General features: G+C 47.8%; 2 protein-coding genes across 4 annotated transcripts in view; both read right to left on the bottom strand.

Moving 5' to 3' along the window:
* Positions 1-17,372, bottom strand: part of EIF2B3 (eukaryotic translation initiation factor 2B subunit gamma) — a 99,651-nt gene extending 82,279 nt beyond the window's left edge. Inside the window, exons 1-2 of the mRNA XM_040073456.2 lie at positions 17,104-17,372; positions 13,547-13,686 (exon numbers count right to left, since the gene is read on the bottom strand). Of these exons, the coding sequence (XP_039929390.1) occupies positions 13,547-13,686; positions 17,104-17,251 (288 nt within the window). The 5' untranslated portion in view covers positions 17,252-17,372. The remainder of the gene's footprint in view (positions 1-13,546; positions 13,687-17,103) is intronic.
* A 519-nt stretch (positions 17,373-17,891) lies between these two features.
* On the bottom strand, positions 17,892-26,125 carry LOC120756778 (E3 ubiquitin-protein ligase HECTD3-like). 3 transcript variants are annotated; one of them, XM_040073451.2, is made up of 21 exons: positions 25,786-26,125; positions 25,547-25,707; positions 24,928-25,020; positions 24,381-24,516; positions 23,911-24,026; positions 23,534-23,647; positions 22,390-22,472; positions 21,986-22,151; positions 21,556-21,637; positions 21,126-21,308; positions 20,984-21,033; positions 20,799-20,863; positions 20,460-20,563; positions 20,091-20,210; positions 19,873-19,962; positions 19,574-19,780; positions 19,190-19,319; positions 18,727-18,801; positions 18,375-18,456; positions 18,199-18,270; positions 17,892-18,030 (listed from the first exon to the last, which is right to left on the bottom strand). In XM_040073451.2, exons 1-21 carry the CDS (start codon positions 26,110-26,112, stop codon positions 17,946-17,948), a joined length of 2,541 nt encoding a protein of 846 aa, XP_039929385.1. In that variant the 5' UTR covers positions 26,113-26,125; the 3' UTR covers positions 17,892-17,945. The 3 variants fall into 3 exon arrangements, with proteins under 3 accessions (XP_039929385.1, XP_039929386.1, XP_039929387.1); XM_040073452.2 differs by lacking the exon at positions 24,928-25,020; XM_040073453.2 differs by lacking the exons at positions 18,199-18,270; positions 18,375-18,456.
* Positions 26,126-26,404: the final 279 nt, after the last annotated feature.

Raw genomic sequence — 26,404 nt, 5'->3', positions numbered from 1 at the left:
AAACTTGCCACATGCCATTTTGTCTCTACTACTTTTGTGACAAAGAGAAGCCCTCATCACAGACCAGGACTCTACAACAGAAGTTGCTATACAGAGCAGGTGAAAAGCCATCAAGCCTAAGAGAACAGCGAATGATTTTGGGTTGAGGAACAGAGGAAAACACTGCATAGCTACTCACAGGGAGGGACAGCAGCCCCGCCCCGCTGGTAGCACAGCTCGTGTTTTTGTGGGCTTCCCAAGAGCCACTGAAAAGACAAGGAGAATATAATGCTTCTTTGAAGTGTTAACTTGGGCTTTAGAAATCCCTTTTAACCTCAGATTTGCAATTCACTCATTCAAATGAAGAACTGAGACTAGGCTACTGACCAGTGGAGAAAAGTGGAATTCTGCAGAGATCACCCCACTTATGATCCGAGTTTCAAGAAGATCCTTCTGCATCCCAACTGATTTCATAAATTATTAGTGCTCTGGGCTTTCAGTCCAACCATCGCTGAATAAAGAGTATTCAGTTAAGTCAAGTAGGAAAACATGGCACTAAGGTCCCTAAATCTCCACTCTACATTTCTAACACTGGCTAACAGCACTTCACCATCAAAGGTTATGAACTGTGAAATGGTCAGATATGAAATAAGTTAAATACTTGATCCGGATAAATAAAACAATGTAACATCAAACATGAAGAGATTCATACAAAACAGAGAAAACAGTAAGGAAAAAACACTGAAAACCAATATGTCAGCAATTATATTAAACCCAGCACAATATGGAAAATATACACAAAAACAAGACCAAAAAGCAGATTGTTTCAAGAACTCGGATCAAGACAGCCGATTTAAAAATAGAAAACATGTTTTCAATGGAACTAATTCATACCACAGATCAAAAGATGGATGCAATTATATGGTGTAATATACCAGCATAAATAAAAAGCCTTGGACTTTCTCACACCCCGCATACAAAGGCAATGCTAAAAACGCTTTTATATTCAGCAATTATTGCTGGAGCCCTTACGATCAAACAGGAGATGTCAAGGTTACCACAGATAGCTGGCAGCAAATTATGAATTTTTAGTGGTATTCACTATGCTTTTTCTATCAAGTATAGACAAGGGCAGGACCTCACAGCCTAAACTGCTGATGGCCTCAAAAACAGCAGACTAGAAAATGAGAAAACATGTGTTGCAAGGAAACTGTAATATGAACAAAATCAGCCTCAAGAGAAAGAAGAAAACAAATGTCAGATTGCATTATAAACAGAAAAGAAGCAAAACATCCACAAGCAGTAGAACCAGCTTCTAACAGAACTGAAAACAGACAAAACATTGAAGCTAAATGTTAAAAGTTTCCAATTGCAAAGACTTCGAGAGGAAAAGAAAGAAAACCAAGAGATTAGATATACTCGACCTAAGTTAATACATGCACAAACAGAGAACTTTGCATCACTTCCTGCGGTGTCACCAAACAACAGGGGAGAGAGAGGGGAACAAGTCATAATCATTGCTGGAATTAGGACTGAGTTTTATACACAATAGCCTGGAACTTCACCCACATGTTGCATTAACAGCGGGGTTTGTGTGTAATGCTTTTTATTACTCTAAAGAGTGGAAAGGGAAAAAAACAGTTTGGCTGTGGGCAAGCATTTTGATTGCTTGTTAGCATTCTCCAGGCAAAGTCAAAGATACCTCCCAGCAATTGCATGACTCACCACTCTTCAGATCAGAAACTTACATCCAAGGCTTTAGAGAATCCCTTTTTATCTCAGTCTCCATTAAGAGACCTCCAATTTCCACACCTGTGACCTCTTTGAAGCTCTATGGCTGTTGCTGCAACTGGAGCAGGGAACCTGATTTATTTTTTGATGTCTGTAAGATCTTGTTAGCTACCAGCTGAAATGGCTGCCTTTGGCTGGGAATTCCCACTCTCCTTTTGGAATGTCCTTGACGGCAAGATTTAGTACTTTGCTAGCAGACATGAAACATTCACCTATTCTGCTCTTATCTTGCAGCAGGAAGTTTGCTGTAGACCAGCGCCTTCATAATTATTCTGAAGATAGAGGACAGTGAAGGCACAGAATGTCCCTCAATCTGAAATCCAGAAGCAACCTCTCCTCTTTAAAGGACGGAAGAATCATTTTTTAAAGACGTGTGCAATGCGAAAAGAGCTTCTTAGGGGCTTCTTTTTTCTTTTTTTTAATAAAAAAAGGAAAACAGAAAAGCCTAATATGGGAGCCAAGGGAGTCACTTCTAATTTCTTGGATGGCCCTGAATTCATCAGGTGAGGATATCTTAAGGCAGTGTGAATGCCTTCACATACGTAACCTGTCAGCATCACTGTTTATCTTCTCAAAGAAAGCAGCAAGAAAGATGCCAGAAGCTGGGGAGGAAACTTAACCCCAGTCCCATCATATGGCTCATCCTATGTTTTGTATCAGATGGGATCATACGATGAAAACACCATTTTAGGTTATCTTTGCATCTCACAAGCTACCATCCAAAATCAATATTTTTTAATTTACATACATATAAGCTAGGAACAGGAAAGAGATTCAAGCCTAGAAGGCATCCTGTCTCCTCCCAGAAGGAAGTCTTGTTACCTATGCTCAAACTGACGTGGGGTGGAAAAGGGTAATTTACAGTTCTCAGCAACCAAACCCAGAAGTTTAGAGATGAACAGAAGTTCATAAACTTATTAAGAATGTTTTCAAAGCAGGACATTGATATTAGGACACTTATTGAACTGTAAATCTTCTGGTTGGAACACAGGCTTTGCAATCCACCTTCTCCTCTGGTTTCAACTAAATCACTCTTGTCCTACTTATACAGTACTCCAAAAGTAATTTTCCCAGCTTATTCCTCTACCCACATCACCCTTCTTCACTGGTTCTGTTTTCTATCACATGAAGCTCAAGCTGTTTACTGTCCTTTTAATAGCCTCTCCCATCCACTTGTCATGCACTTAGCAAATCTACTTCTACCTCACTTCAATACAGGATGACAGCCCTAGTATCTATTTGCATCTTCTAAAGGCTTTAGTCTCTGCTGTGTTTGGCTTTTGTTTGTTTGTTTGTTTTGTTAGTAAAAGCAATCTGCTACCCTTACACTTGCAGAATACTGACAATTGTCATGCTATCAGTATGCTGGGGCACTGGACTGACACCGTTGATTCTATCTTGGTAGGCTCTCTCATTTGTCTGAGATCAGGGTCATCTACTGCGTTTATGTTCCATTCCTGAGTACACCACTTTTTCCCATCTAAAGCCATCCAGAAGCATGCACCGTGCCTGCTAAGGCTCAGGGGAGCACCCCAGAACCCAGACCCTGAATTTGCCAGTTCACGGAGGGTAAGCCTGGCAAGGTAAATTCTCTCCTGGCTCAATGCAGTGCACAGACAGATCCCTTCTCCACAGGCAGAACTCCAGAAACAAATGGCACTCTCCTCGTCACTCCTGTTCCTGGAAGGCAGGTTTCCAGGACTACCTGGACGGCAGCACTACCAGACCTGCCGTGCAGCTGATCTTGGACTCTGCCTCACATGAACAGAAAGGAGAATGCAGCAGCTGGGCTCCAACCTCAGCAGCAGCAGCGCAGCAGGAACTGCTGCCAAAGCCCAGAGCTCAAGCCCAGGCTTAACACTTAATGTAAGCAGAGCCTTAGGCAGTCAGGTGCTGCAGTCATACACACAATAATAATAAAAAGTAGTCCTAATGGAGCTCAACCAGCTCAACTTATTGAAGGGAAAGAAGGCCTTTGCCCACAGCCAGCAATCAGCTCAACTGCAGATCTCTCAGCAGCACAACAAAAAGCAGGAATGATAGGATTCAGGGACTAGGAACCAGGGATCAGCATAGGAATAAAATGCAAAGTGGTTTAAGAGGGAGAATAAGTATAACCTGGAATAAAATATCTAAATATGTAATAGACAATTGGTACATTCTGATAGTTGAATAAAGTCTTGCTATATTTTAGAAACACTTTCACTAAGTCATCCCTAAGTTCCGGGGCTAACAGCCCCAACTAGTGGGTGCAAACTCCCATACAGACTAGAGGATAATAATGGTTCCTTGCAGTCTCCAACTAGAAGTAAATAATAACCAAAGCATACAAGCATGTCTCCTCAGGAATCATTCTGCCATCCTGCAGCTAGTATCAGCACGATCTTAAATGAAAAAAACGCTTTCCAAGGTCAAAACAAGTCATTATACAACACCCAGTTTCAACACTGCTTGAGAAAAAGACCCAAATTCTGATGTACTCCACAAAGCAGAGGCTCAGTCAGACAGCTCAGTGGAACTGCTACTGTGCACCAGCCTACACAGGAGCAGCAACCACCTGCATGAAATCCCATCAGCCTTGTTCAAATGTTGGGGCTCTTCTCCTCTAAGCGCTTTTCATGCCATGGCAAATAAAACACTATTACAAACTGTAGATTCCTAAACTAACTTCCACACAGTATCATTTTCTCCTCTAGCACCATTACAGTTTTCCAATGGTGTTTGGTCTGCAGCAACTGCTGTTGTAAGAAAAATGTTATGAAAACTTCAAGACTTCCAGTGCTTTTTCCAGCACAATTAGTCTACATCCAGAATTTTCACCATCTTCCCAAAGAAGCTGATTGAATTTTTACTACAGAAGAATATCTAAATTAGTTTCAAGAAAATCTGAATGCACACTTGCTTTTCCATTTTCAGCACAGAACCAAGGAAAAATGAGATAACCTGTTTGGGTTTCCCAGTTAACAAAGCATGACAAAAATGCAAAATTAACTTCCTGGCATCCTAAAATCCACCAATTTTCACCATTGCTTTCACCAAATTAAACAGTGACAGAAAACCAGTGCTGAGAAGAGTGACAGCCTCTGGGACAGCCTGTGCTGCTCACAGCACCACATTCCTATGATCAGTGTTACACAACTGTGCCAAGCTCCAAAAGCAGACACAGGGGGAAACCCTCTCCAGCACAGTAAGCCCATGCGCTGAAGTTTGGCATCTCCATCCTCACACATTCCCCAAAAACTGAAACTACGTACTTAGGCTCCAACACACAGTTAGATCAGTTGTGTCTGATCTGAACAATTCCATTTTCTCTTTCAGGGGAAGAATATCACCTACAGTGATACCTTTTTTTGACATTTTTCTGGGAGAACATTCCCTCCTTGCCACCTGCAGCCTTTTAAACTTTGTTTCTAGCCTGTGGGAATTCCACTTGTGTATTTTCCCCATGTTTGGATCTTAACAGCTCTTCCCTCATAGAATGTCTGGGCTTTTCATGGTGATTGTAGGCATTACAGCTGTCGCAGTGCAATGGTAAAAGCACAGTAAGTTATTTACATAGGGCAGCTGTATATATTTCAAACAGTGAAAATGAAAGAGGATTTACCAAAATGAACACTACTATTTACTCCCCAAAAATGAAAACCAGTAGTGGCTGACAAAACCAGGAAAATATTTTTACCAGGATGCTTTTAAATAAATTACTTCAGCTATAGGCGTGTGCAAAGAGCTTGCTGTATCTGTAAGTAGAATAGGCTGAATTTGTGTAATTCATCAGAAACCACAGAGGGCCTAAATGAAAACACACTGTAATACAGGAAAAGCACTGACCATTAACTTCTACATGGGAACAAGAGGTATTGGTTAACACAATGAGCACAGGCCTGGAGTTCCCAGGGACATGAAAAGGATAAGGACATGCAGTGGGAGATGTAACAATTGAAACTGACAGGCATCTCAGGTCTGTCAATGACTTCTTGCAAAACACCTAAGGTTTTGCCAGCCTGTATAATGGAAGGCATCCTCTTTAGCTGACAATGGGCAGAATAGCAAATGCCCTAATAATCATTCTTCATCTAACCTTCACAGCTAACTGCCTTATTCAAACTTCTGGTGTTTTAGCCATTACCCACAGTAAACCCAGGCAACAAAGTAATTTAATTAGCTAAAGTCTTCTAAAGCTGAGTAACATTAAAAAACATCCAACAAACAAACAAAAAACCCCAACAATTGCTGAATTCTCTCTTACCCTGCCAGAAAAAATAATGATCAGCTGAAGCTCCTGAACACATTCTTCAAGCACAGAGTCAGGCAGTGGTGTATTGCTCCCCACACCCACACAGCCTGAGCACCTGCCCGTGTAGCTGCCTTCTACAAAGACAATCAGCTGTGCTTTGGGAATGGGACTTGGGCATGCAAACTGTAATAAATGTTGGCTAGTGCCTTCAGTGGTGGCAGCTTTCAGTAAGAGGCAGAGAGAGAAAAGAGATGCTACATACCCTGTGAGCTGCAATCTGATACATCTGCTTTCTCTAACAACACTGTGAAAGGCAGAATCAGAAAAACCACCAAGACAGCATTTTTATTTGCATTTTAAACACTTAAGTAAACAATGTTTGCTGTCAGCTGTGCTGAAAGAAAATGATGAAATTCTTCTTACTACTTCAAAACAGATTAATATTTTGTTCAGTCTTGCTATTATATGGAGAGAGACCTTGTCTCTTACAAATGAATTTAATTTGGGTTTTTCAATTCCACTGACAGTACAAAAAAAATACATAACTCTATATTATGGGGACCTAAGTTTTTCTTTCCATGCTCACCAAACTCCGCTCAGTCGTACCAAAAGGATTCAGATTCCATCTTCCAGCCGTTCCAGCAAGCTTACTTACATCATGTGTTTGGAAAGGAGATTTTTCAGCAGAGGAAGCGGAGCGCCTCGCCATGCTGGCCAAGACTCCACGGATCAGTGACCCTCAGCAGCACACAGACCACCACCGTGACATCACACTTTCCACAACATGGATCCCAAAGATGCGCATACCAAGAGAATCTGGAGTTTCAGTCTTTGTTTATTTGTTCAGTGAAAGTTGGTTTTTCTTCTTTTTCGTAGCTTTTTAGGGTTTGTTTTGCTTTGCTTTTAAAGAGCTGTATTACTTTGTAATCTTACTTTCTGAAACTGAGAAAACCAGGTGGACCACCTGAGAGGAAACATTTCTCTCGCAAGTACTCACCAGCGATTGCAGCAGAAGACAATCTGATTAATTCGCACCGTATTATTCAGGGCTTCCATTAACACAGCTAAGGGCTCATCAAGGGAGGAAAATATGAAATTGTTCCATTGCTGTTACTCTGCTGGAACACCACATTTTAATCACTGTCTGGAGTATAGTTGAGCGACACAAGAGAGAGAAATGCTTAATACAAGATGAAAATAATGTAGACTCAGTGGAGACAAATGTTTGATCCAGGCACACCCAGTCCACCCAAAACACAGATTCATGAGTTAACCAGGTTTTTCTACCTGTTCTCTGGAGAGCCCCAGCCTGGGAGGTGGTGCCAGACAGCAGCTGTGTGGGTCTGGTAAAATTTGGCCCAGGAAACAAAATGGTCAAATATAAGAGATGTCTAAATTACAGAGGAACTCATTTGTAAACTATAGTGACACCCCTTGCCATTTATTTTTTTTTATCAACAGTAATCTACAGTCTGCAAAAAGGGCTTTAGCAGCCTGATGAATGGTTACAAGCAGAAGGTCACAGAAACACAGTTCTCAAAGGGGTTTCCTGAGTCAAGAGTTTTGCCTCCTGTCATTCCAGCTATTGATTTACTTAGTTTATTTAAAAGCAAACAAAAATAAAACAAGAAAAGAGATTCTCATTCTAGGAGGAAATTAGGGGATTCTTACCTTGTTTACTCCTGGAAAACTGTCTCACAATCCTATTCTGCTCTGATTAAAACATTTCTGTAATTTTCAGCCTATGTTTTCTCACAGCAAATTTAAACCCATTTATACTCCACTCTGAATAGCTTATCTCCTTTTCTAGTGTTTGTCCCACATTTGAGTTCCATACCTGGTCAGTATTCCTGGCAAACAACCCCTTCTCATTGCCTTAAGCAATAGAATTAATATCTCATCACTACCATAAAAAATACTTTACCTGATACATTCTAGTTTTGCATTAACCTTTCCTTCCTCCATCAGAGTGGCTGCTTATCATGACACTATTTCAATTAGTACATTCTGAGACATTGCAATTTACTCTTGGGTTTGTAGCTCCTACCACAAATTTCTTGTTACTATTCCCCAAAAATCACAAGTTCTGTGTTAGCAGCCAAACTCCATGTATAAATTCTGTTACAACATGGCAGATCATGGCACACATCTTGCATACTGGTCCTATGAATCAACCTAAGAAGATCTACTGAACTGCAAGAAAAGGTCTTTAAGAATAGCAGCAGAAGTCAAATAAATGAAGACCTGTATCTGGACTGCAAAAAAGCACACTGGATGTACCAGAAGACTTTACAACATGACTTGGAAAAAGCATGTCCACTAATACCAGCTACAGAGGAAAAGCTTCCCTAAGTGAGCCAGGAGATTTCACTGCATAAAATGAAAAGGAACACCAAAATAAGTTTGTTTTTAAAAAGGCTACTCCCCATAAGAATGAAAAAAAAAACCCACTGAAAGACAAGCTGCCTACAAAACAAAACTGCATCATCTGTACCATAGCCTGTATCACATATCACCACTGAAACAGTGAAGACTCTTACTGATTTCCCTCTTACTCAGATTCAACTCATCTGAATGCTCCAGCCAATGCTGCTTAGCAAGGAAAATCAGAAATAGGGACTAGTTAATAGTTATTGAGGAGAAATCAATTATATATGATTTTTTTAAAAAAGCCGTATCTCTTACACAGAACCCCTTCCAAGCAATTAGCAAGTTTAGGATGCTAAATAAAAATAAATAAAAACAAGGTCATGGAAGTTATTAAATTACACCTGAACACCTGCTGTGTCCACCTGCAAAAGCAGCCTTACTGTTTTACTAAAAATGCCAAACACTGACCACATTTAAAACCCCCTTAATGTTGAAGCAGTATATGTGAGGAAATTTGAGAACAAATCCAGGGTAAGATTAATGTTTTCTGATCATCTATGGATGAGGTATTTAGCTGTTCATGCCCAGGGCCAGATTAAGCCTTCCTTACATTCAAATTATTTGCTATTTCATCCCTAATGAAAGTTTAGTTTTTAGAGGAACTGATTCTTAAGAAAGCAAATTATTTCTTCCCCCACACTGATTCTCCAGGCAGCTAGAAAAGCATGCAAAAGCAACATGTCTCCCATGCCTGTAATGGGTGAAACAGCAACCAGTAACACCCTAACTGACTGATGAAAGATACTTAAAGAGATAGATCAGAAAGTGACAGGAAAAAAATCTGGATGTGGAAAATGAGATTTCATAACAGAAAGTTTGATTTTTTTTTTTTAACACTTCCTAAGAGGTCAAGAATAGTCTTTAGTGCAAAAAAGAAATTAAGACAAAAGCAGATTGGCTCCATCAAAGCAGGAGACTAAAACACCACTACTTGACACAGTTTTTCAAACACTGATAGTCATGAAGTAAAACAGTGCCTCTTTTTGTGTCCTATAAAGCCTTGTTGGACTCAACTCATTTTCATGCTGCGGGGGAGGAAATAACTCAAAAGGTACTGAAGTACTCTAGTATAACTGCATATGTCAAAGAATTGAAATCAAAATAAAACTGAAGTCAGAAGGCATAATAAATAAACAAACAAACAAACCAAACCAGTGTTCCTGTAATGATTTTACTCAGCTACAGGAGCAGATTGCCATCTTCCAGAATAGATTAATTTTCTCTATATACTATGCCCTTGCCAAAGCTCCATTTGAAGCACGGGAGCTTTCTTCAACTCTTCAAGACCAGGAAGGTCAATCCAAACCTAAAGGCATGAAGACTGACTTATTGCTCTGTCAAGGCTAGAACATGAGCTAACAGAGATCACTAAACGCCCCTGTAATGGTAAATCTGCAGTTCAACAACAGCAATGTTACCCCATCAACTGTGAGTCTATACAGCCTATGTTCTACCACTTCTAATCCTACAAACAAACAAGAAAATAATGAAATCTTTGGAGCTCCACTTTCATTTTCATAATTTGAAAAGCCATTCATTAGCAGTCCTTCAATGGATGAGCAGAAAAGTAGGAATTTAAAAGGCCAAAAGAATAAAACTGACAAAGATATTAAAATGCTATCAAAACCCTAACATTGAATATTAAAATGATACCCATGAAAGCTGTCATAAGACTATGGCAGGATCCTGAAACAAACTGCATTCCAGGGAAATGCTGGGATGGTCCACAGGAGGGCAATTAAGGGGCCTGATCAACAGTTGTCACAATGTTCTTTAACAAACTGTTTTCATATCCCTGTATAAAACAAAACATTTAAGAAATAAATAGGTCCTATACCCAAATTTTTGCTTTTTGACAACATAATTTTAAGTTCTGCACCTAGCGTAAAACACTGGTGTCATTTTTTTATTTGGTAATATAAACACAGGGAAAAAAATTCCTTAGTTTCCACTACATAGGCTGCAAAATTATTTTTCAGTTACTTATATTCAGACTGACACATTTCAGATTGAGGACCTTTTAAAAATCACAGTCCAGCACACACTGAGTAAACCACAACACTGGAAATTCAGAAACTGAATTACAGCTCTAATGAAGTTTCCTCAACTGTTTTCACTTAAAATAGCTTCAACTTGTACTCAATGTCTTGTCCTGCCGGCTTTCTGAAGGTGGGGAAACAGAGTATGTAATATTACACAGAATATGTAATATCATAAGGTTATCTTATGCATGAAACTAAGATATTTGAGACAGAAGTCCACTTTCCAGTACTGGTATAAATATCTTTAATGATCCCAGGTAAATCACCTCATTATGCCTCAGTTTTCATTTGTAAACTTGTGAGAACAAACTGATAAATGGTGTTTGCTATTCAAACCCCAGAACTGAATGTTTAATAAAACCAAGCAAAACAACACACTACACAAGTCAGTTAGAGAATTATTGGTAAAGAAGAGGCCAGACTGACACCCAAGCCTAGGAGTCCATGAAGTGAAACTTACAGGACCAAGTTTTCTGGTGTTCACTGCTTTTCAAGCAGGTGCCTTTAGGAATCAAGTTTAGCATAATATTTTTATTGTATGAAGGATCCAAGAAAAGGATACATTCAGACTTGTAATGAACATAAAAACCCTAATGAAGCTGCTACCTTGTCAATCATGGGTAGGCTGAGACAGCCAAAAATAACAGGAAGACTTCCAATAGAGCAAAGAACCTGCATCTAGTATATCAACTTCTGAAGCAAAGTTGTTGAAAACATTGTGGGTGCACAGTAGGAAAACAGCAAGCAAAAACTTTAATGGGTTTCCTTTGCTCTCATGAACTTATGAACAACCTGCAAAAAGCAGGACTGGCAGTGTCAGATGCTTGTTACTGTGAATGAAGAGCCAGTCTTACCTGCAGCCAAAACCACCAGCAGCATAAAGAGAGAAAACAATGGAAACTACATTTCCTTAGCCCTTACGGGTTTTGCATGTACCTGCTCTCATGCTACTACCGAATGCAATTCTGTAAGTCTAATCTTGACATCTAATCTTTAAAGTATCAAGCTTCATTACCCAAGGTGTAACACAACAAAAAGGCCCAAAACTGCAGGCACAGCAAGCAGCAGCGAGACTCCTTCAGTCAAAGCTAGACAAAGCAGCAAGTCATGAAATGTTATGCTTTAGAGTGCTTTACGCACATCTCAGAATTTGTGATCAGCAGTTCTGCTACCCTTAGACATATTTCTTACTGTGCATTTATAATCTTGGCTTTACTCCCTGTCACTTGCACTGCACACAAGCAAGTTGTCTATACTGTACCATGTTACCTCGCTTTCACTGAGCATACTTGCTCCTTTGTCTGTGGGCAATTTACTCAATTTGTGACAACTAAGTTTCAGCAACCAGTTTAAACTTCTCATCAGACTTTTGGCATGGGCTGCAAAAAGCCTGCCAGCAAACCATGGCCACAAGAAGCAGTTGTTTTCACCAGGGAAACTCATTCTTCAACGAGATCACTCTCCTGCTGCACTGCAAACACAGCCAACATACAGCAGCTTTTCAACTACCTCTGCTGTGGAGTTCTCTCACCTATATCACACAGGAGAGGGCATACCCTGTAAGAGGTGCACCCGTGGTATGCATTTACTAGAGGAATGACTCCAAAATACACAGTGCAGCAATCTGCTCAAGAACTTAGTATAGGCTTCTTGCAAATAAGAGACCACTTTGTCCTCTGTGCCTAGACAAGCAGACATGGAATAAAAAGGGCAGAAGCAGCTGCTGCCATTCATATGCAGCATCTGACTTACGAAAACTTGTGTGGTTTTCAGGACTACCTCACATCTTCCCTAAGCCTTTTTTCTGGAAATTAAACAGAGGATCAACACTGCCGCCTGTGAAGACGCTATTTTCTAACTCACAGACACTCTGCTTGTTGTCTCCCAGGGCCCCTAAGCAGAGCTGCCTGGATTGCCAAAAAGAGGGACACCCTGACATACAGACTCATCGCTGATCAGGCAGTGAGACTGCAAGGTCAGGGTCCCAATGTGCAGATACTTCTTTATTGCATGCATGTATTTAATAAATACTGCCAAACTGAGTTATGTGGTTCTCCACAAGACAGAAACATTCAATTCAGTTAAACTGATTTTGTTGATTTTGATTTTCTTCGTTATGTATTCTCCTCACCCTCTAAACAGTCTGCACTGATTCCTTTGACGGATCTATCTCCTTGTGCCACCTACACATCCCTATTTGCCTTGAAGTTTCACCTTGTCTCAGCTGAAGTCTTTCTCTTGGGAGTATATAGCCTGTAAAACTGAACTTTATTAGCTTCAAAAAGAAACCTCAGGACCTAAGCACTCATTGATGTTCTGTTGCAACATTTATTTAAACAGGCAATTTGGCTAAGACGGCCTAAACAGACAGGGAACAAATAGTATGATTAAGTCTATGACAACAACAATAACAAAATTCCGTCCCAGATCACAGTAAGAGCTCTGAGAAGCATTTCTGCCTTACAAGGGAGTGTTTTAATTATGCATCTGGAAATTAAAATTCTATAAACTTGGTTTTATTCGAACAGCAGCCCTTTATCACATCTGGGTACTGTTTATTGAAAAGCTTACTGTAAGACCAAGTGAGCAAAAGCAGAGAAAAGACAGAAAATTGAAGCCCAGCACAAGTCACTGACCCAACAGTGCAAGGCACACCTTTGTCAGGGCCAACAGTGAACACAAATTTTCTTGAGCACCACTGCACTGCCTAAGACAGCAAAGAATGTTTGCCCAGAGCTGCTTCCCCAAGCACCAGGTGGACAACTATCACACCTTGTATCAAAAATTTGTAGAAACAAATACAACTTTTAATTACCTGGAGAGAAAGCTAACACTGACCAAGAAGCAGCCAGAGCCTGGCCTGAACAGGCTCCAGCCTTCCCAGCTCTCAATTCCACTCACTCAGAGTCTTTGTGTGAGTTCCTCCGTGAGGTGACACAAAATTCAGTTCTTTTGAAGATCAGGAAATTCAGTTATGCACAGTATTATTACACAGTACCTTCCTCACAACACAACAAAAAAAATTACAAACAAATAACTTCCAGTCAAGTTCAACAAAAGACAGTAATACCTTAATTTTCTGGTGAATATGCCTCAATGAATCTGCTGTACCCATGTCCATGTTGTCACTGATGCACACAAAATCAAGCTTCATTTTTGTGTCCAGGTTTAGCATCTTCTGGATTTCCTTCCTTGTAATCACAATGACCTCTAGGACAAGGGAGAGTGAGATGCAATGAGATGAAGTAGAAAAAAACCTAAATAATATTCATCACAAATAGGATACACCCACTTTTTTTATTTAGAGAGAACCGTGGAAAGGCTTGAGTAACACAACTGGGTTCTCCACCCAGCCAAGCTCTTTTGGCAACAGTAACTTTTCAAGAAAAGAATTAAACTGCTAATGAACATGAAAACAATCTCCCCTGCTTCGCTGGGTGGAGGTTGTTACTGAAAGGGACACATGCATGTGTGGCATGAGTTAGCAAGATAGAACAGACACTTCCTCTATCATTAACCAGCAACCTCAAACTGTATGTCCTCAAACAGACCAACGAGAACCCGTGTTCATGTCACCAACACTTTGGAGCTGTGTCTTTTGCTGCCCCGATCCTGTGTAATCCTCTGTGGACAGCACCACCAACCACACTATTACAATACAATGGTTAAACTATTTCTCAGCATCAGCTTGGCAAGAAAGTGGGGTAATATATGAGCAACAAATGCATTCCATCTACAAAAGAAAAAGGATAAATGCATATTTGAAGGAAATCAACACTGGCATGAAAGCGTATTTTCCAAAATGAAGAATGCAAGAACAGAAGTGCTGCAAAGAAAAGACTGAAGAAACAAAATGACAAGAAACCTTTTCCCCCAGTCTCAAGAAGGGAAAGAGAAAGCAACAATCAAATTTTCCAGCTAAAATATCCCTTCAAAACACCTCAACACTATAACATTGTATTCCACATGGAATTTTAACTGAGAAGTATAGGAAATAATAAATAATAATGATAATAATAGTATAGGCAACATGAAAACACATCAAGAATAAATCTGCATCAATCAAAGCCTAACTCATCTTGAACTTAATAAAAGAAAAGAGGAAGGAACTGTAAACATGGGAATTGTGTGGCATTTTGGTGCCAGAGATGTGGCTGCTCTTCCACTCCCATACTGGATGCCAATGTGGATTTAAAAGAGGCTGAAGAACCTAGGGAAAGGGACTGAAAGCACACCCTGAGTTAGGCAAAGAACTAACTGATAAAGATGGAATTGCTGTCAGGTGCAAGTTGTAAGCTCACATAGCTGAGCATAAACCTGGTGAGCTGGGCAAACGTCTCCTAAATATGAGGAGAGATGAAGCACTTGCAATTAGGGCAAAAGACACAGTGAGTCAGCCCATGGAACACCTACTTACTTACATAAACAAGTATGAGGAACTAAAGTCTTACGTAGTACTTAATGAAAATCATCCAGGGAGAGAATTCATGCCACTGGATCGATCATTTAATACAGGAATGTACAGCTTGGTCACAGGTGTGAAGCAAGGCAGGAGGAAGGTGGCAGTTTGCTTACTGAAGCTGAATACAACCCTGCATGTCCAGATTTTCACTAGAGACAGGTAAGTTGAAGAGCTACATGTGAGAAAGGATAAAGATCTGACTGCAGCAGTATCACAGAGTCACAGCATCATTCCAGTTGGAAGGGACCACACTGGGTCATCTCATCCAACCTCTCTGCTCCAGCAGGATCATCTCAAATCACATTGCACAGGATTGTGTCCAGATGGTGCTGGGATATTCCCAATGAGGGAAGTCCCACACCCTCTCTGGACAGCCTGTCCCAGTGCTCAGTCACCTGCACAGTGAAGAAGTTTTTTCTCATTTTCAGGTGAAACTTCCTGGGAAAGTTTCTGCCTGTTTCCTCTTATATCAATTGCTTGGCACCACTGAGCAGAGCCCAGTCCCCCCTCCTGACACCCTCCCTTCAGAGACTGAAAGACAGCGATGAGTTCCCTCTCAGTTGTCTCTCTGTGAGCTGAACAGGCCCAGCTCCCTCAGCATTGCCTCATAAGGGAGATGCTCCAGTCCCTTCACCATCTTTGTTGCCCTCCACTGGACTCGGTCCAGGAGCTCCATGTCTCTCCTGTCCTGAGGAGCTCAAAACTGGACACAGCACTCCAGATGCAGCCTCACTAGGGCTGAGTAAAGGGGACAGCTACTAGTGGTTAGGAGCATCAAGTAGAAATGGTTATTTCTGAATAAAGAGCCACACAAAGCACAATACTGATCACACCAACAATTTTAGCTAAAGATAAGATAAAAATATTGAGGAAAAAAAAAAGACAGGAGAACAGGCAAAGAAGGCAGACATTCAGAAAGAAGATAACAACAAACAAAAGACAAATCCAAAGAACAGTTCTTTAGAATTTTCTAATGAAACAAAACAAAGGCAATTAGTTTTGTTCCTTCACACTGAAATAGTAAGTGGCTAACACATAATCATGAGCTGATCTTTACATCTTCGCAGAAGAAAGAAGCAGTCAGGAAAAAAGCCACAAACCCAGGATGAAGTACAGAATAATCACAAAGACAAACACAAACATAAAAACCCAGACACTTGAATGGTGTCAGGAAGAAGCTTTCTAAGAAGCTGTGGGGATGCCAAAAAAAGATTTGAAAAGCTGAACAAAAGCCTAAACTCAGAAGATACTGAAAAAGCTCACCAGGTACTAAATACCACCTCTAGTCCCACTGTGAAGCAAAGCCCACAGAAGAGCAACACGAGTCTGCCATTCCCCCTGCCCTGCTCTGGCCAAACCCCAGTGCCTGGTTCTGTGCTGCCACACGGACTGCACGCCTCAGACACAGCCAGTAACCCTGAACTTGGGGCCAGGCTGAAACAACAAACCACGAGCCATCCCCAGGGAGCTGACACTTCTCACGCTGCTGCCATTAATGACTCTGAGAGAGAAACGTGAGAGACTCATGGTTAGCAATGCAGGAAAAGACATTAAAGTCGGGAAGAGCATCGAATCAGAGAATCGCTAATCTTGCAAAAGACCTTTAAGATCATCAAGTCCAACCAACCAGCACCACCACCATGTTCACCACTAAACCTCGTCCTCAAGTGTCTCATACTCATGGTTTTTGAACACTTCCCGGGATGGTGATTCCACCACTTCTCTGGGCAATCTGTTACAATGCTTTAAAACCCCTCCAGTAAAAATAAATGTCCATAATATCCCATCTAAACCTCCCTTGGTGCAACTTGAGGCCATTTCCTCTCAGCCTGTCAGTCGTTCCCTGGGAGAAAAGACCGACACGCATCTCTCTGCGATCTCCTTTCAGACACCCCAGGCCCTTGGTGAGAAGAGGGGTAGAGGGGGGAGGCACAGAGAGCGCAGCCAAAAGGGCAGGAAGGGATGTGACAGGGGCCAACAGTACAGCTCCAGCGCAGAGTAGAGATGCGATACAGCACCTGTCCCGTCCAACAGGGAACCTGCCACACGGCATTAGAGCGGCGAGAGAAGGACGGGAGCGGCGGCGGTGACCTGAGACAGCCATACTGACCAGGGGCAGTCCACAGTCACCATGACCAGCACGCACAGACCCCGCCGTGCCTCACCTTCGAAGCCGGCGCGCTCCAGGAGGTTCAGCGGGTACCAGAGCAGGGGCCGGTTTCCCACCGGGAGCAGCGGCTTCGGGATGCTGGAGGTCAGGTCCGTCATGCGGGAGCCGCCTCCGGCCGCCATCACCACGGCCTGGAACTCCATCGTGTGGCGGAGTGACACAGAGACAGGGCAAGGCCTCACCGGGACAGGTGAGACAAGGCCGGTTCAGTTCTCCGGTCCCTGCGACCGCTCCCGGCACTGACAGCGCAGCAATGGCGGCGCGGCCGTGCTGCGCCTGCGCGCGGACAGCCGAGAACGTCGATGGCGGGCGAGCGCCGATGAAATCGATCCGCCTCCCCGGTGGGCTGCGGGCGGCCCTCACCCAGCCAGGGCGGCGAGAGGAACACCGAGCGAAGGACCCCGCGCTGCCGAGCGCCGAGTCATGGATCCGTGCCCAGCCGCGGGGGGCGCTCGGTGGAACAGCGCCCCCAGGCGGCCGTAGGAAGGACTGCGGCGGACAATGCGGGGCAGTGGGGGCTCAGTGTGGGGTGTACTGGGGGGCACTGGGGCGTCAGCTTGCAGCCGTGCTCCCCACACCATGTCCAGAGAAGGGACAGGACTCACAGCGCCCCCCGCCCCCGCATGCCACGCTCTCCAGCCCACACGACCCCGAGCAGGCAAAGCACCCAGCGCCACGCTGACCCTTCCAGGTGCAACACTGGCCACACGCTCCGGTCCCAGCCCTAGAGAAGCGCAGACACAAACAGGACCTGGAGCAGGACAGCAGGATGTGGCCCTGCAGTTTTATTGAATCCAGTGTCCCCGAGGCTTCCATGGCGTGGGGCACATGGAGGTCTCATTCATCCCAGGGGTTCTTGTCAGTGTCGATGGACATGCAGTTGTACACGGCGTAGCGCAGCAGCTCCTCACAGACCTTGGCCCTGGCAGGGAGAACGCTAGGTCACAGCCATGATGGGCACAGAAACCCTGAGGCTTCCCTCCCCACACCTGCATGGACATTCCCCAGGGGAAGGCTTGGGGAGTCTTGATGGGAGCCCCAACAGCAACCCCAAGGAGTGGGGAGGATCCCTATCTCCAGCTTAACTCACGAGGAATAGTTGGGCAAGAAGAAGGTGCAGGAGCAAGTGCAGGCCTGTGGCATCAGGTCCAGTGCATCCAAGCTTGGGAGAAAGGAGAGTCAGACCTCAGCACAGCACAGGGACCTCACATCATGTGGGGACCCCAGCATGGTACAGGGACCTCAACACAGGCAGGATGGACTCACTTCGACCTTTCTGGGTAGACACTGATCTGAACTGGGAGGCGGCTCCGGCCGGTGACAAACTTGAGGAAACGGCTGAGGTCCTCTGAGGGGAAGGACAGAGCTCAGTTCTCAGGGACAGGACTGTCCCAGTTGCTGCTGTCACAGCAAGATCTGCCTCGCAGAGTCACCCCAGGAGCACAGGGCAAAGCTAAGGGATGCTCTCAGAATCCCAGGAAGGGCCAGGTGGGATGGCCCCAGCCAGTTCCCAGGGAAGCACCTGGTGAGCACCCCTGGGGCACAGGGCAGTGGGTACCCCATACCCTGGCCTGTCCTACTGCACATGTAGAGCAGGGAAAGGCTTGGGGCCACTCACCGCTGGTGAAGTTGTTGAGTGCCTCCAAGAAATACCGGATACGAGTATCATCAGAGGGGAAGTCCTCAAATTTGACTGCAACAAAGAATGTGCAATGGCTTAATTAGAAACTCCCAGCAAAGCAAAGGAAAGGAGGAGACCCTCTGCTCCTCGGTGAGCTCATGAGAGCCCTTAGCAACCGCAAGTGGGACCAGCACCTTGTGTCATGGTGGAGAAATAGAGGTCCTAGTTTGCAGAGTGGCCATTCGCCTCTGCCCATAGCAGCTAAGGACCAGACAGACCAGAGTGGGGTCCAGTGGGACTTGCTGCTAAACCTGAAGAACCCAGAGACCCTCTGGCTTATCCTCCCTCAGGCTCTCAAGGCACCCCATGACCAGGATGCATGTGCGGGACAAGCATTATCAAGGGGATCCCCTGCCCTTGTGGAGGGCAGGGAGCAGCTCTGGCCTGGCCCGTGACTTACTGAACTTCTGTAGTTCAGCCACTGTGATCTCCGGGTCCCCGCAGATCCTCTTCTCCATCTGCTGCCAGGTGAGCAGGTCCAGCACAGGCTGGGGCACCACACGGAGCAGCCCGGCACGTATGGCTGCAATCTGTGGGGACACAGGACGGGCTCCATGTCACCACAGGGGGTCTAAGCCTGGGCAGTCACCTAGGGCTCTGGGGACAGTGACCACAGGACCCCAAAAGGGATCCCCAGGGCACACGGACATCTGGGCATGAGATGCACAAAGAAACCACCCAGCTGGAGCTGGGGGACACACTCTGGCAACCACCACTCCCACAAGTACCAGGATGTCTTGCCACAGGCACAGGGTCCTCTTGCAACCCAGGGGGACAGTGTCACCTGCTCCTTGCTCTCCTCCAGCCGAGCCTTTTGCACCAGGCGGATGAACTCCTTGCGGTCCTCGTAGCGCACAGCGGTGTTGCTGCCATTGGGGATCAGCTCCACCACACGCTGGTCACTCAGCACCGTCGTGTAGGTCAGCTCATTTCCAAATTTGAACTCAAAGCCTTCCTTGTCCACCCTCTCCAGCACCTCCAGCAGCTTCACCTGCAATCCAAATGAGCAATAGCTACCACAGTGGAGCCAGAACAGCCATGAGAGAGCTCAGCACTGCCCTGCCAGCACCCAGCCTTGCTCACCAGCTCTGAGTCCACAGTGGCAAAGTCCTTGTTCCAGCTGACCTCCTCCCCTGCCAGCTGCTTCCACACCAGCGCCGGCAAAGACAAGATCTGCCAAAAGGAGTGCACATGAGCATTCTCCCCCTGCCTCTCCTTCACCCATGGGCAGCCCCTCTGCCCAAGACAGGGTGTCCCCTGCCAAGTTCCTTCACTGGCCAGGAAGGTTCTGCTGTGCTCACCAGAAACTCCTTGCTCCTCAGGGCTGCTCCCATCAGCTGCCCGATCCACTCATACTTGGGGAAGTCCTTGCAGGAGGGGTTAGGCACATACATGTCCCTGGTGTCACTGCTGCTGTTAGCCTGTGGAAGAGATGCTTAGGACACACAGACATTTGACAAGCACAGCATGGTCCCTCCTGCAGCCTCCCCCACAGTCACCCCTCCACCTGCCTCTCCAGCCCTTTACACTCCTCCAAGAGATCTCTACCACCCAGGTACAAGCACAGCTCCCCCAGCCAATAGCCCTGCAAGCATTAAGATAGGGCTAACACCCCAGGCTCTGCTGACTGACTCCCCTGGCCTGGACAGGCAGACAGCGGGACGCCAAACCTGATTGGAGGTGCGCACAAAGAATGGCAGGGGCACCGGGACGTCGCTGGAGCTGGGACACAGTTCCTCTGACACATCTGACAGGCTGTCCCGAAAGCCACCACCTGCCAGGGGGGCAGAGGGTGGTTAGTGCCTGACACACCAGGGCCAGACACCGAGACACAGGATCTGGCCAAGCTGCTCCCCTCCCTGGGGCAGCAGCAGCACTGGTGGGGTAGGGGAGATACAGGAATGATCTCATGTTTGCAGAGCAGGGCTGCCTCTCCCAGAGCAGCCAGTACAGCATGGGCACCCACTGAGCTGCATCCCAACAAAGGAGACATCGGGGGGAGCTCTCACCGTTGTCAATGATGCCCTCAGTGATGAATTCACACTCCCACCACTGGCTGTAGGTCAAGGGCCACCTGTGGGGAAGGAACAGCCCCATGCACATCCCTCCTCCGAGCATACCAGCAGCACCTGGAATCCCCTTGGACCCTGCTCTGGGGAAGTAACACCCCACAAATGTGACACTGAAGACCTACCTGTAGTCCAGGGGCTGATTGTTCTTGGAAGATCTGAGGCCTTCATACAGCTGGAGAGTAGTAGAGCAGAAAGGGGATGAGATGGGGGCAAGATACCTGCTGAAGTGACAGGTACCTGGCACAGGGCATGGTGTTGCCATACCTGAGTGAAGACAGCGTTCCTACAGCTGGGGTCCAGCGCAGGGTTGACTCGGTGCTCCCGGGCCAGGAGCCGGTTGATGTAGAGCTTTGGCAGTGTGTGAGGAGCAGAGCTCTCTGAAGACTGCAGACAGTGGGCAATGAGGGCTTCACTCTGCTTGGACAGCAGCAGGAATGGCTTCATGCTCTAACAAGGGACAAGCAGGGATGGTTAGAGGTCTGATCCTGCTACCACCTGCTGTCTTCTTCTCCCCAGGTCAGCCCTGGTGTTGCAGGGGATGCTCCTCCATCCCTCAGGCAATGCCAAACACGGCAGCTCTCAGCCCTGGGCTGGTCTGTCCCCACCAGATCAACACTACAGCCCTCAGAAAACTTGAACTTGTGAGGAGATGCCCCTACAGGCACCATCCCAGGGAAGCCTGGTACGTGCTCACCCTGAGTGCATTGAAGGTGCCGATGCTGTCCTCAGAGAGAGGGATCAGGTAACACAGGACACTTTCCAGGAGCTGGACAAACCTGGAGACAGGAGAGAAGCAGTGTGAGGCTGCAGGAGAGCAGCATTTCACCACAAGCCCTGGGCACTGTGCTCCCTGCATATGGGACCCCTCCAGGCCATGGAGGAACACCAGACACAAGGGGAGCACCCACCCAGCACCCTCTGGCCAAGCACTTTATTCCTTTTCTCCCAAGAAAACGCTGCAAACAAGGGCAGCCCAGCCCATGCCGCTGCGCTGCAGCTGAATCATTGCAGGGGGTCTCTATGGGGTCAGTGCTGACCCCATCCTGTGGATGCCCTGCAGGTCAGGGCATGATGCTTTTTGGGACTGAGATTGCTGTAGGAATTGTGGCATCCCTGTGCCGTACCTCTGAATGAGCACAGCTCGCCGGTACAGCACGTCAGCATTCACCCCTTCCAGGAGAGGGTAGCGAACCAGCCGGGCTGGCTGGAACATGTCAGCGTTCAGGATCAGGTCCCACTCCCAGAAGGACATGATCTTAATCCCCTGCAGACGGACATTGTACCCTTGGTCTGCCAAGAAAGAACGACGATGCTGCGTGTGCTGCGGCCAGCGCGGCTTGGATGCTGCAACTAGGGGCGAGGTGCCCCCAGCACCAGCAGCATCTCATATGAAGCTCATTCCTCAACCTTCCCACCAGTGGGTCCCAAAAAGGAGGCAGTGTGGCAGGAAGAGCCACAAGTCCCAGGACTAGCTGAGGGTTTAGGGCCAGGCTGGGCTGGCAGCAGCAGTGTGGGTGCACAGGCTCACCCCGGCACTCCAGGAAGCGAATCTCCAGCACCGGCATGTGGGTTTTCATGTCGCGGAGGATGCAGACATTCTGGTAGCTGTTCCTGCACGCAGCACCGAGGGAGATGGCAGAGCCATGAGGCACAGATAACGGCGAGGTGGCCAGTGAGGCACAGGCCACTCTGGCTCCCCAGCCAAGGATGTGTTTCTACCCATGCAAAAGCCCCCCCACCTCACCAGGGCTGTGGCAGGAGGTGCCCATGCAGAGAGAAGAGGCTGTCAGAGGCACAGAGACGTTCTGGAGAAGGTGGAAGCCGCATCCAAAAAGCCAGAAAAGAGCACAAATTCAAAGCAGTAGAGAAAGACAAGATGGCTGAGAGCACATCACTGTCCTTGGGGGTCCCCCACATCTCACAAGGGAAGAACCATCATTCAAGCAGTCGGTCATGCAAGGGTGGTGTATTTTTGAAAGAAACAGGGATTTGTGTAAATGAGCAATTTACTAAGTGTATTTTCAACACCTTTGTCAAGGGCCCATCAAAGTCCTGTGAGCCCATGGGGAAAAACAACTTCAAGTATTCAGATGCAGTGAGGAGCAGCCTCATGGGTGCAGTCTCATGGGTGCTTCTTCAGAGACAGATTTCACTACTCAGCCAGAAAACTTCAAACAGGCACATTTTGGGGAAAGGTGAAGGAGACATTTGCACTCCTGTGATAGCCCCTGGCTGCCTTGAGAAGGGTGCTCAGGGCCAGGGTGGAGATGGACAGGTGAAACACCCCCGGACTTCTTGGCTACAGCATGACAGAGATGCTCAGGAAGGTGGCAGCAGTGGTGTGTATTCCCAGAAGAGAGGAGGAAGAGGCAGAAAGATCACCAAAGTCACCAGGCAGAAGGAAGCACGCCACAGACCAGCTGCTGCAGCATGGGTGAGGAGCAGGAGAGGAGATTAAGGCACTTGATTGGCACATGGAAGCAAGGGACCACCACACTTGTGGGAGCAGATGTAGCCCGCACCCAGGGAGTACCGATCCTTGGAGAGCCACTGTCACTGGCAAGTCACACAGAACCAACCCCAGCCCCATCTTTAATATCTGCTCAGGGTACAGAGACAGCTCAGGAGTTTGGCATAAGCTGGGCACAGGCTGCTCCTCACTCATTACTCACTCATTAATTAGGACCGTTCTCAGGTGCTGCAGCCTGCTTGGTGTTCCCCCATACACAGCCACTCGCCTGGGTACATAGGAGTTGCACTGCCCATCCAGCATCAGCCAGAGTCTCCTGGGGGTGAGAAGAGCAAGGAACAGCATTGTCCTCCCCTCACGAGCTGCCTGGGCCCAGAGATGCCCCCAGAGTTGTCCCAGGCCTGGGGCAAAGCTGTGTCTTCCTGAGGTGCCATTGGTAGCAGCTGTCCTCCACCTCAACCCCACACCCCCAGCTGCAGCTGGGGGAAATCTGGGTTGAAGAGGAAGATGGTGCTTTGCCCACACCCTGCCCTTCCCTGGCACAGCTGTTGGCACAGAGGGGACATCCCGAGGTCTCACTTGACAATGGTGCCTTTCTTCATGTTGAGCCGCACCCAGTGCTGCCCCGGGGGCCCGCTGCTCTCCCAGAAGGTGTATGTCAGGTTGTCAGTCAGATGGGCTGCACCACAATCCTCCTGCAAGAGTGCAGCGAGCAGAGGGGGGAGATGAACATCCTTGGACCCTCTGAGATGCGTTTTGTGGGTTCAAAGGAGCTCAGGAACAGGTCAGCCCCTCGGTTTGTTAGGCTGTGGGTGGATGGTGGCTCCCTGACATAGCAAACCGGGCGTGGCTGTGGACCCCTAGTGCCCCAGAGACACAATGGGGTTTGGCTCCCGACACCCAACTCTCAACAGCTTTGCTAGAGCAGCAAAACCCCCCCACCATCCCCTGCCCCTCGCAGAGGGGCCAGCTGGCCACTCCTCCCCACATCTGTGGTGATGCTCACGTCTTATGCTGATTTTAGGCTGCAGAGGAGCCCCTCTACGCACCGTCTGTGAGGAGACCTCAATGCTGTTGATGTGTTCTTTGGTGCAGTCCACACACTGCAGCTTCTTCTCGCTGTGATCATACAGGAAGCGCCCCAGCTCCATGTCGTGCTCATATGTCCAGCCTGGGGGCACGGACCTGCAGGGAGTCTCTGTGTTAACAGGATAATGAGACTAGGCTGCACCCCAAACCTGCCCACCAGCAGTGTGCAGGAGCCCCAGATGAGACTGGCTGCAGTGTCTCATGGCCACCAAATCAGCATGGTGCCAGGCCACAGTCCCTGCAGCAGACAGATGGCACGGCTGTATCTCATCAGTACCACACCAGGTATTTATGGCCACTCCAGCCCCATGGGAATAGCAGTACACTCCAGCTGTCCACGGAGCAAAGGCCATCTTCGCTTGAGCAATACCGAGGTACCAATGTAAAAGGCATCTCATGGCACCCATCTTCCCCCCTCCAGACCCTGAAGCCAGTCCTGGCATGTCCAGGCCCTGGCCAGCAGCCCCTCAGGATGCTGCAGGCCTGCTCTAGGAGATACACTCATACCTAAACTTCTGCACCGCGGCCTCATCCTGCTCTATGAGCCTGGGCATCTCTCCAAGGCGCATGGAGTACGTCAAGTCCACCACTTGTTCCCAGCTGGAGCAGCAGGGGCAGAGTAGTCACACAATGGAAAAGATGTGTCAGTGCTCAGTGCGTCCATTACTGCCTTAGCCTGAAGTGTAGTCAGCAGTGGTGGGGCACTAGGGGTGACACCCAGGAACAGCTGTGGGAAGGATGAGTGTCCCTGCGCCCTGGTACAGGCTGGGACAGAGCAGGGGAATCCCGCCCTGCACATGACCTTCCATCATGAAAGTAAAATTTGAGCTCTCTGATCACTGCACTACCTCTGGGACACTGCTCAGCCCAAATCCAAATGACTCAGAACGCCCCTGGCATCATCTTTATTTTGTGCAGGCGCTGCCACAAGCAAACAGGATTAGTCTACGAGGGAGCACCCACCTGCCCAGCGGTGCTCGGCGGGGATGTGTCCCACCTGCGCCGGAGGGAGGGCGGGAGTGGGCTGTGCTGGGCGCGGCCAAGGGATTTGGGATGGAGCGGTCACACGCGTCTCCAGCGCCCAGAGCCCAGCTGCTGCCGGGGGCGCAGCGAGCCGGGGCCATACCTGACAGCAGGTCTGTAATCAACCCCCAGCGTTTGGTGCTGACACTGGATCCTCTGCACGGAGTCAACCGGGACTAATTTATCTCCTCCCTCTCCGAACCGCTGCGCCAGCACCCAGCCCTCCGCCAGGCCACGGGTTCCCGTGCACTCCTCCAGCTGCTCCTGAAGGCACATCCCGTCCTGTCACCGCCGCCGGGACCCGGCACGCCCGGGTGCTTCCCGGTGCCGGTCCCGCGTTACCTTGCTGAGCTTGACCCAGAGCCCGGCGCCGTTGCAGTACTCCTCGCCGGTGGCGCGCAGACAGCCGCCCTTGCGCACCTCGATCGTGGCCCGCGCCGCCCGCTTGCCGCCCCGCGCCGGCCCCGGGCTGTCCCACACGCTGAGCAGGCTGCGGGCGGCGGCGGCCGCGGCGGCCGAGGGGTCCTTGCAGATCTTGTACTGCACCTCCCGCGGCACGTAGCAGAGCGCGGCGGGCAGCGGCCGGGCGCGGCGGAAGCACTCGCTGCACTGCAGCAGGAACCGCAGCCGGCCCAGCACCTGGTGCGGAGCCTCCCCGCCCGCCTTCATCGCGCTCCGGGCGCCGGCTCCGCGCCGCTGCGCTGCGCCCCGGGATGTCCCGACTGCGACCCGACCGTGCCCGCCCCGGAGTGCCCGCCGGGCCGGAGCGCCTCCGGCGGGGCGGCCCCGCCTCGGGCAGCGCTCGCTTCCCGGCCGCCGCCTCCTTGCCGGGCAGGCGCCGCTCCGCCCGTGCCCCGGGCACGCCCCAGCGCTCCTTCATCCCTCTCGGGCAGCGGGCGCTCCGCTCTCCGGCTCCGGGCCCCCTTTGCCAAGATATGACTCTTGTTTCGCCCACTTCAGT

This window comes from Hirundo rustica, chromosome 9 (assembly GCF_015227805.2).
Source record: "Hirundo rustica isolate bHirRus1 chromosome 9, bHirRus1.pri.v3, whole genome shotgun sequence".
NCBI classification, from domain to species: domain Eukaryota; kingdom Metazoa; phylum Chordata; class Aves; order Passeriformes; family Hirundinidae; genus Hirundo; species Hirundo rustica.
This window is presented reverse-complemented; position numbering and strand designations above follow the sequence as displayed.